The sequence below is a fragment of the Schistocerca americana genome, chromosome 1 (assembly GCF_021461395.2).
Source record: "Schistocerca americana isolate TAMUIC-IGC-003095 chromosome 1, iqSchAmer2.1, whole genome shotgun sequence".
NCBI classification, from domain to species: domain Eukaryota; kingdom Metazoa; phylum Arthropoda; class Insecta; order Orthoptera; family Acrididae; genus Schistocerca; species Schistocerca americana.
In genome coordinates, this window is record NC_060119.1 from 890,759,675 (window position 1) to 890,770,984 (window position 11,310).

The 11,310-nt window shown below is 46.4% G+C and overlaps 1 protein-coding gene across 1 annotated transcript in view; it reads left to right on the plus strand.

Moving 5' to 3' along the window:
- LOC124594941 overlaps positions 1-8,252 on the plus strand; it is a 223,996-nt gene extending 215,744 nt beyond the window's left edge. The window contains exons 15-16 of the mRNA XM_047133447.1: positions 7,773-7,962; positions 8,136-8,252. Of these exons, the coding sequence (XP_046989403.1) occupies positions 7,773-7,962; positions 8,136-8,252 (307 nt within the window). The remainder of the gene's footprint in view (positions 1-7,772; positions 7,963-8,135) is intronic.
- The last annotated feature ends 3,058 nt before the right edge of the window (positions 8,253-11,310 follow it).

The following is an 11,310-nucleotide window of genomic DNA, read 5'->3' on the forward strand; positions in this document are numbered from 1 at the left end:
TCACATGCAGTTCAAGATAAAAAAATATGTCTATGTGTCATATTTCATGCCCCACCAAAATTTGTAATCAAGGAAAGACTCCTGAGACACCCGGTATATTGTTATAGATAGAGACATGAATAGTTCGCATAACTTGAGTGTTTTTCTCAGCATTTCCGAGATGCTCAAATTCCATTCAAGAAGTCTTGTAACTCTTCCTCACTTTCACTGAGGACAGTAATGTCATCAGCGAATCTCATGTTTTGTAAAGTACATATGCTGTACTGTGGGACATCAGTATAGTTGAAAATGAACACACTTCATAAGCCGCGATCGCAGTGTAGACACTTTTATTGCTCCAAGATGACCGGTTTAAGCTATCTTATGTTGCCATCATCTGATCTGGAACTTGCTTTTTATCAGGACATGTAGGCGTAGGGAGTGCCTTTTATGCTTTGAATTCACGTAACGTAATATGGCAATTTTACAGCAAGATGAGAAGATCAGATAATGGCAGCATAAGACTGTTCAAACCTATCATCTTGAAAGGATCTACCTATGATCGCAGAACATTAAGTGTGTTCATTTTCAGCGAATCTTATCACTGATCCTTTCACCTTGAATTTTTATCCATATCCTGAACCTTCATTTTATTTCCGACACAGCTTCTTCGATATGGAGACTGAACGTTATAAGAGACGACTGCATTCCTGTCTTACGCCCTTTTCAATTCGAGCACGTCATTCTTCGTCTCCCATTCTTATTGCTCCCTTTTGTTTCCTGTATATATCGTATACTACCCGCCTTTCCCTAGAACTTTCTGCTATATTTCTCAGAATTTCTAGCATCTTGCACAATTTTACACTATCGAACGCTTTTTATGGGTCGATAAATCTTGTAAATGTACCTTTACGTTTCTTAAATCTTGCTTCAGTTGTCTGTTGTAATGTCAGGTCTTCCTCCCTGGTTCCTTTACCTTTCTGAAATCCAATCTGATCGTCATCTAAGAGATCCGAATTTTCTTCTGCATTCTTCGGTGTATTACTCTTATCAGGAACTTGGATGCGTGAGTTGTTAGGCTGACAGTGTGATACTTCTATCACTTATCTTTCTTTGCTATCTTGTTGACTGTGCGGATGATATTTTTTCAAAAGTCTGATGGAATGTCTCCAGTCTAATAGATTCTGCAAGCCAACTCGAATAATCTATTGGTTGCTATTTTCCTTAATGCGTTTAGAAATTGAGAATGAATGTTATCTACCATACCTGCTTCATTTGACTTTAAATTCCCAAAGCTCCGTTAAACTTTTATACTAGATCCACTATGTGTGCAAATCGACTCCCATTCTTCCGCTATCACGTTCTCCCCTTCATAAAAGCCTTCAGTCTACTCCTTCGAGCTGTCTTCTCTCTCTCCTTTGCACTCAACTTAGGAATTCCTGGTGCACTCTTAATGTTGACGTCCATGCTTGACCGGAGATTGTTTTGATTTGCCGAAAGGTGAATCAGTCTTTCCCACCATCATTTCTTTTTAGATTTGTTCGCATTTTTCTTGCAACGATTTCGCCTTGCCTTCCCGGTACTTTGAGAATAAAGGAGGTTATTTAGAAGAGACTATGTGCTCCAGTGTGTCAAATTTTTGTTGTTTCCTGTAACGCCTTGTAAATACACTGCCACAAAAAAATTAGTAGACCTGGAAAGGATGACGTCGAGTTTGATCCCACGACAGCACAGGCCACCTGAGGGACAGTGGTTGTACTGTTAATGGTTTCACCGTCATCCGCCAACAGATAACGTAATGGCATAGCTACCAGAGACCCATTGTGTCTACCCTTTATTTGGGAATGTAATGTAAACGTGTGACGTAAACAGGCAACCATGCCGTGGAGAAGCACTCTGCTTCCTATAGTCAACGGAGAGGGATTTAAAGGAGTCAAATTGTGGACTTCTGAATGTGGGAACTGTCCTTTCTCAGAATTTCCACACGTGTTGGACGTGCTGCATCACCCGCAGACAGTCCGCCCCGATAGCTGAGTGGCGAGCGTGACGGATTGCCATCCTAGGGGCCCGGGTTCGATTCCCGGCTGGGTCGGGGATTTTCTCCGCTCAGAGACTAGGTGTCGTGGTGTCTTCATCATCATTTCATCCCCATCCGGAGTGCAGGCCGCCCAATGTGGCGTCGAATATAATAAGACCTGCACCAAGGCAGCCGGACCTGCTCTGCAATGGGCCTCCCGGCCAATGACGCCAAACGCTCATTTACATTTACCCGCAGACAAGGTTCTGAGCGTCCAAGCAACACAGATGCCCGCGAGGATCATCGTATTTTAGGGCAGCGGAGGCAGATCGTACAGCTACCACAGCACACACTGGAGGACTTGTAAGCCCAGACATGTTAACACGAACTGATGTGAACCGGTTATTAGCAGTGAGACTACGGCCACGCACACCTCTAGCCCATCTTCCCCTCACGCCATAGCATCGACGTGCATGGCTCGACTGGTGCCGTCAGTGGATCACTTGCAAAATGGAATGGCACGCCGTGGTCTTCAGCAATGAAAGCGGATTGTGACTGCAAGCAAGTGATGGTCGTTTGCGCGTACGACGTAGACCTGGTGAGCGCTGTCTCGTAGAGTGCATTCGTTCGAGACACAGTGGCCCCACCCCAGGCCTTATGGGCGTGGGTGCGATAAGCTACAACTCTCGTTCACCTTCACTGTTTCTGTAGGTGATGCTAACCAGCGGACGGTACGTGCAGAATGTTATTTGTAACAGGAAATAGACTTACCTTTTTGTAAGGACATCATGTTCACCATTGACTGTAGAAATTATTTACTTCACAAATGCAGTTTTGGCCTTAGGTCCATTTTCAAGTGGTACTGCAAAGATTCTGCACTTACATTTTGCTTCAGCACGTGTCAGACTTTTAAGTCCTCCGACATGTATACATATCATCATCAAAAATAGACCTTTCCAGTGCAAAAATACAGTAACATCAGACGAGAGCGGAGCTCTGTGCATCGTGAAATGATGTCAGTTACGTGAAATATTGCCAGTATTAACATCATTCACTTAAATCGTAACAAATCAATTTTCTAGCACATGGCTTACACGTAAACTAAGGCCGCTGGTGCAAATATTTCACGTAATTTATATCATTTCACGAAATACAGAGATTCGCACTTCTCTGATGTTACTGTATTTCTACAGCGAAAAGGCATATTTTTGACAATGATGTATATACATGTCGAAGGATTTTAACGTGTCACATGTGCTGAAGTCAAATTAAAGTGCAAAATCTTTTGCAGTCCGAGCGGTTCTAGGCGCTTCAGTTCGGAACCGCGCTGCTGCTGCGGTCGCAGGTTCGAATCCTGCCTCGGACATGGATATGTGTGATGTCCTTAGGTTCGTTAGGTTTAAGTAGCTCTAAGTCTAGGGGACTGATGACCTCAGATGTTAAGTCCCATAGTGCTTAGAGCCATTTGAATCATTTTGAATCTTTGCAGTACAACTTGAAAATGTCCTGAAAGCCAAAACCGCAACTGCAAAATAAATAATTTCTGCAGTCAAAGGCGAATGTGATGTCCTTTAAAAAATTCTACTTGACTGTGAAACCCGACCATGAGAAGTAATCAGGAAGATGATGTGTTCTTCCATCAGGAAAATGATCGGCCACACACTGCCCGTGAAACTCAATGTGCTCTGTAAGACGTGCTGCAGCTTCCCTGGCCAGCACCAACTCCGTACTTGTCTCGAATCGAGTACGTGTGGGATACGATGGGACGAGAAGTGACTTGTTTGACTCGTCAACCAATAACTATTACAGAACTGTGTGAACCGGTCGAGCAGGCGAGGCATAACGTGTCGCAGGACTGTATTCGACATCTGTACGATCGACTGGATGGCAGAGCCAGCGCATGCATTGCTGCCCGTGGAGACAACACCATGTAGTAATATGGGTTTTTCAGGATGGATCGATACCTGGTACCTCAGAGCCGCTTGTGCTGTTGGTTTGTAAATGTAATCATTTCATGTACTCCATATGCTTTAATGATTTAAATAATGAAAACTGCACCAGTTACTTGTGTTTTGATCCTTAGCACAACGCGTTTCGAGAATTTATTCTCATTTTCAAGTGCTTTTGTACCTTTGTTTACGTCAACATGTCTGGAGCGCCTCCTTGCGGTTAGACTGCAGCCGGAAAATCGGAAAAAATGAGTCTGTGAGGGTTAAAATGCTACTGTTAGGAATGGTACTTGTATTTATCTACTTCAGATATTGTGCCTCGTCCGTTACACAGAATATTGCACACACGCAAACCATCACTTACACTGTTTGTTTACAAAACATGCTGCAAAGATAGCCGGCCGAGGTGGCCGAACGGTTCTAGGCGCTTCAGTCTGGAGCCGCGCGACCGCTACGGTCGCAGGTTCGAATCTTGCTTCGGGCATGGATGTGTGTGATGTCCTTAGGTTAGTTAGGTTTAAGTAGTTCTAAGTTCTAGGGGACTGATGACCCTAGAAGTTAAGTCCCATAGTTCTCAGAGCCATTTTTTGCTATAAAGATATTACGACAATATGGTTTACAAATAGTTAGTAAGTACACAGTCTGAGTTGTTACAGTGTATATAGACACCCATCAGAAAACGTTTTGCATCACCTCGGTTCCGAGAGTTCCGGAACCTGTACAGAAAATTGGAATAGAGATCAACATAAACATCATTGACATCTTGGGATGTCATTAGATAGCCGGGAAAGCCTGAAGAGTTACATAAACATCATTTCCGCCCTTTTTATTGCTCATTAAAACCACATATCATATGTTGTGCCACCATACAGCGAGAAATTCAGAGGTAGTGGTACAGACTGCTGTCCACACCGGTACCTCTAATACCCAGTAACACGTCCTCTTGCATTGATGCATGCCTGTATTCGTCGTGCCATACTATCCACAAGTTCATCAAGGCACTGTTGGTCCACATTGTCCCACTCTTCAACGGCGATGTGTACACCCCTCAGAGTGGTTAGTGGATCACGTCGTCCATAAACAGCCCTTTTAAATCTATCACACGCATGTTCGATAGGGTTCATGACTCGAGAACATGCTGGCCACTCTAGTCGAGCGATGTCGTTATTCTGAAGGAAGTCATTCAGAAGATATTCACGATGGGGGCTCGAATTGTCGTCCATGAAGACGAATGTCTCGCCAATATGCTGCCGATATGGTCCCTCTATCGGCCGGACGATGGCACTCACGTATCGTATAGCCGTTACGGCGCCTTCCATAACCACTAGCGGCCTACCCCCACATAATGCCTCCCCCTCCCCCCAAAACAGCAGGGAACCTCCATCTTGCTGCACTCGCTGGACAGTGTGGCTAACGCGTTCAGCCTGACCGGGTTGCCTCCAAGCACGTCTCCGACGATTGTCTGGTTGAAGGCATATGCGGCACTCACCGGTGAAGAGAACGTACTGCCAATCCTGAGCGGTCCATTCGGAATGTTGCTGGGCTCATCTGCATCTCGCTACATGGTGTCGTGGTTGCAAAGATGGACCTCGCCATAGACGTGGGGAGTGAAGTTGGGCATCAGCCAGCCTACTGCGCACAGTTTGAGTCGTAACACGACGTCCTGTGGCTGCACGAAAAGCATTATTCAACATGGAGGCATTGCTGTCGGGGTTTATACGAGCCATAATGCGTAGGTAGCTGGCATCCACTGCAGTAGTAGTCCTTAGGCGGCCTGAGCGAGGTATGTCATCAATAGTTTCTATCTCTCTGTATCTTCTCCACGTCCGAACAACATTGCTTTGGTTCGCTCCGAGAAGCCTGGACACTTCTCTTATTTAGAGCCCTTCCTGGCACAAAGTAAAAAAGCGGATGCGATCGAACCGTGTAGGCATGGTTGTACTACAGACAACACGATCAGTGTACCTTGTTCCTGGTGGAAAGATTGGAACGGATGGCTGTCGGACCCCGTCGGTCTAATCGGCGCTGATCATGGATTGTTGTTTACATCTTTGGGCGGGTTTAGTGACATCTCTGAACAGTCAATGGAACTATGTCTGTGATACAATATCCACAGTCAACGTCTGTCTTCAGGAGTTCTGGGAACTGGGGTGATGCAAAACTTTTTGACATATATATGGTTGTCAATTATGAAATGTATTTTGACACCTATTGACTACTAAATTACAAAATTATCGATTACATTTCTTTTCTGATGAGGAAATGTACGTATTTGTGAAACCGGTAAGTTATGATATACAGCATAAACATTTGAAGACATTAACTCATTCAGTATCTACATTGTCAATGAGAATTTTTCCTCCCTGCTTTTTGTGGTGTACAAAAATTTCACGCACCTCCATTACAACCATTTATGAGATTTTTTTGAAGTGATGGAGTATCTTAAGATCTATGTTTCTGAATGGGTGACGAATGTCACATAACCAATTGAAAAAATGAGAAGTGGGAGTACACATAAAAGACACTGGACACACGTTCGTAAACGTAGAAGATCTTAAGACACTCCTTCACTTCCAAAAATCTCAGAAATGGATTTAATTTAATTGGCAATTTAGTAGTCAAAATTGACAACCTTATGTACATGCATAACGTAAACCATAAGCATTGTAACACCTCAGACTGCGTACTTACTAACTCTTTGCGAACCATAGAGTCGTAATATCTTTGTAGCATGTTTTGTAAACAAACAATATAAGTGTCGATTTGCGAGTATGCGATATTCTGCTTGGTGGAGGAGACAGTACCAGTAAGCAGACGAACAAGAATAGCATTTCTAACATTAGCATTTGAAAACACTGTCCGATTTTCCGATTGTAGTCTAGCCACAGAAAGGCGCAAGAGAGGCAGAACATCACTCGTGCAAACACCAAACATGTTTCCAGAATGAAAAAAAAAATGTGTGAATTCCTAAGAGACCAAACTGCTGAGGTCATCGGTCCCTATACTTACACACTACTTAAACTAACTTATGCTAAGAACAACACACACACACCCATGCCCGAGGGAGGACTCGAACCTCTGACGGGATGGGGCCGTGCAATCCGTTACATGACGCCTCAAACCGCACGGCCACTCCGAGCGGCTTTCCAGAATGAGATTTTCACTCTGCAGCGGAGTGTGCGCTGATATGAAACTTCCTGGCAGATTATAACTGTGTGCCGGACCGAGATTCGAACTCGGGACCTTTGCCTTTCGCGGGCAAGTGCTCTACCAACTGAGCTACCCAAGCACGACTCACGCCCCCTCCTCACAGCTGTACTTCTGCCAGTACCTCGTTTCCTACCTTCCAAACTTTACAAAAGGAGACGAGGTACTGGCAGCAGTAAAGCTGTGAGGACGGGGCGTGAGTCGTGCTTGGCTAGCTCAGTTGGTAGAGCACTTGCCCGCGAAAGGCAAAGGTCCCGAGTTCGAGTCTCGGTCCGGCACACAGTTTCAATCTGCCAGGAAGTTTCATCAAACACGTTCATGTAAACAAATATAGAAATTCACTTGAAAATGAGAATAAATTCTTGAAATGCTTTGTGCTAAGCATCACAACACAAGTAACTGGTGCAGTTTTCATTATTTAAATCATGAATGTTGCAGTTGCAGACTTTCCAAAAACATCTAATATGATGAGCGAAAATGAGTTACTCCAAATGAAATGTAACGATATATCTCGAGTGAATTGCAAAGCTCTGAAATGGTGTACTAATATTTTTCCGCCAGTGTATTTCGACTCGCTGTATCCAGCAGGAGACTCTTGACGGACTGGTGTCGTGCCGCAGGCGCAGCGTGCACCCGCCGGAGAACTTCGTGCAGGACGACTGCCCGCACCGCTGCCCGGAGCTGGACGCCTGCATCAACGCGTCGCTGTGGTGCGACGGCGTGGCGCACTGCCCGTCGGGCGCGGACGAGCGGCTGTCGGAGTGCTGGGCGCGGCTGGTGCCTCTGCCGTGGGCCGCGGCGGCGCTGGCGGCGCTGCTGTCGCTGGGCGCGCTGCTGTGCGGCGCCGCCCTCCGCCGCCGGCGCCGCCGCCGGCGCGCCGCGCGCTCGCGCCTCAGCAGCTCCAGCAGCGGCGCCGGCGTCGCCGTGCGCCCCGCCGCCTCCGCGCCGCACTCCAAGGAGGTCATCTGCTGACAAACGGACAGTTCTGCGGGCTACGTCGAGGTGGACCGCGTCACCACCGTCTGAGTGACGCGCTGTCCGCCCCGCGCCGCCGCGCCGCGCCCGCCCGACGCCTTCCGACGGCCGCGCTGAAGCTCTGAGCCGCCCTCTCGCTCGCTCCGCACCCTTCGGCGCCTATGCCGAAGCCTCGCCGACGCTTGCAGCACCCGACTCATTCGCACAGCAGGGCACTTCTCAAAATGAGAAGTTACTACCTCACCCTTTTAACTATCTGTTCGGTATTTTAATTCTGCATCTGCATACTTTCGTTGACTATTTACCAAAATGACGTGCACAGTCACAACACTAGATTCAGTTACGTCTCCATATACAGAACGTACCATTACTGGTAGCGAAGACTGACACGGGTCAAATTATACGATAAAACAAAGAAACTAAAATGTAGACTTTCGTGGCCGGTAATGTCATGTCAATTATAATTATCCCGGCTGTTATTCCGTGGTCGGTTGATGAATTCTGTGTCAATTCCCAACGTTTCGTCCCCGTCTGAGGACGACATCTTCGAGGGGGTCTGTAGCTCGATGGAAGGTCCAACACACCCACTGGCTCGCTACTGACTGCCGCTAAATTCCGCTCCCGCGCCGAGGCGTGCCGTCACGTGTTTTGAAAACGTCAGTGCAATTGGCCGCTGTCCGCTGCCGTCGATCGCCGTTGCCATCCCCCAGTGGTGGGCGGGTTTTACACATCTTCTTCATCACAGACATCCATATACCGTTTAATTTCACGCCCTCCTCTTTTAGATTGAAATTATTAGGGTTTTTGGCGATTTCGATTGATTCCCTGTAATGCTTTCGTAATATCCGCTTATGGCCGCTAGTACCTGCGTCTCCTCGAAACGAATATGGTGGTTACCTGGCTGGAAATCATGCTCCGCAACAGCTGGTCTTTCCTTTTCTCCTCTTCTACAATTGCCCTTTTGCTCTTCCAAACGTGGCGTGACGTCACGTGTTTACATTTCCTCGATGTGCTTGTTTTTAGAAACGAAAATGGTAGTTTGGACCACTCAGTATACCGTAAACCCACGCACACAGACCGTTATTTGCACCGGGACTCGAACCACCATTCACAACAAAAGCGGGGTGTTATCAGACGTTAGCGGACAGAGCTAGAAACATTTGTGAACCCGAGTTGCTCGATGCTGAGATGGAACATCTCCACAATGAACTAATGAAGAACGGATATTCATCCGCCGAAATAAAACGTGCGTTGAGACAGCCATGCAGAAATCATAGTGACGTACAGGCTACTGCAAAATCTAAGGTTTTGCTGCCGTTTGTTAAAAATGTAACGGAAAGAATAGGGAAGATCTTGACGAAGCGGAATATTACTGTAATTTACAAGCCCACCAGGAAGATACAGTAATACCTTAAGCCTGACAAGGACGCTCGAAAACTATTGGAAAAAGCTGGACTGTATAGGATCCTATGCAGCTGTGAAGATGTTTATGTGGGTACCATTAAAAGAACTGTTTCAAAACGTTTGGAAGACCACAAGAGCAATTGTAGAAGAGGAGAAACGGAAAGATCAGTTGTTGCGGAGCATGTTTTCCAGCCAGGTAACCACCATATTCGTTTCGAGGAGACGCAGGTACTAGAGGCCACAAGCGGATATTACGAAAGGCTCTATTAAAGGGAGGCAATCGAAATCGCCACACACCCTAATAATTTCAATCGAAAGGAGGAGAGCGTGAAATTAAACGGTATATGGATGCCTGTGTTGAAGAAGATGCCTGTCCACCACTGGCGCATGGCAACGGCGATCGACGGCAGCGGACATTGTCAAATGCACTGACGTTTTCAAAACACGTGACGTCGCGCCTCGGCGCGGGAGCGCGCGGACACGGAATTCAGCGGCAGTCAGTAGCGAGCCAATGGAGCAAGACCCCCTTGAAGATGTCCTCCGCAGACGGGGACGAAACGTTGGGATTTGACACAGAATTCATCAACCGACCACGGCATAACAGCCCGGATTATTATAATGGACAAAAGAAAGAAAAACGGTCCAGTAAACGTGGGTCCGCTAATATACCGTTTCCGAGGTAATACCGAGCAAACTGTGACTTCAGTAAGAAATATTGTCCTCGTTATAGTGGTGCGCAGTTAACTGTGACAAAGAACAGTGTGCCGTACACGTGACGCTCTATTTCATAGCGTCATTCTGCCGTGTCCTTTAGTTAGCCGTTGTAGTGTTCAATAAGTAACGGATGCACTCTTAAGGAACAGCGGAAGAAACGTTATAATAATCTAAAGAGTAAAGGATATGAAACACGACGTACCTTCTTAGTTGAGAAATGAAGGTACGTTATAAGGGCGCTGGGAGTGACTTTCCCCAATTCGTATACATAGATCAACATGGCTCTGCATTTTCGTTAACATTGCTTCCAGATTGGTGGGCGTTCTCAAGCGCATGTTCCCACCTAAGTCGTCGACGATGCGTTCTTTGTTCTTCTGCGTCTTACCTTTGAGGTGACCCCATAGAAAAAAGTTAGGAGGATGTCTTGTCAGGCAACCTTGGGAAAAACGATTTCACTGCAGCCATACTCGCTCTAGACCCGTGACATGTAAGCCGTTCTTGCTGGTAACAGCCAAGCGTCAATTCCTCGCCATCCAACTGGTTCAGAAATTCATGAAACGCACCGACCTTCTGTGAATGAAGCGGTTCCTCAATGACAGCAGGCTGATTGTCACTAATCGACTAGACGTGTGTTTTCTGGGATCAGGTGTCGGGACAAATGGAACCACGCATCGTCATTGTTATACTGTACTGAAACATTGCTGGCCTTGCGGCATTGAAAAAGTGACAGTATGTTAGGCGTTTGTATGTATCACTTCAGGCACAGCACCAAAGTTGTAGGGATACAGGCCAGTTTTCTTAGCAGCTCTGTGAAACATGCAACGCGATACTCTAGATTCCTGTAACAAACGGCGAAAATAATTTGTGGACGACGCACTTTCTCCCGAGAACTGCGGGCGCCCCCGCGACGTCCAAATCTAATAATGTTCCATTTGTCTCCAGCTTCGTCACCAAACCTTTAGTGCACTATTATTATACACTACTGCCTAAACGTTCTAAAAGCAGTCGCTGATATTTCGTAAAGGAAACGCATGTCCAGTACTGTTTCACAAGAAACACGCCCTC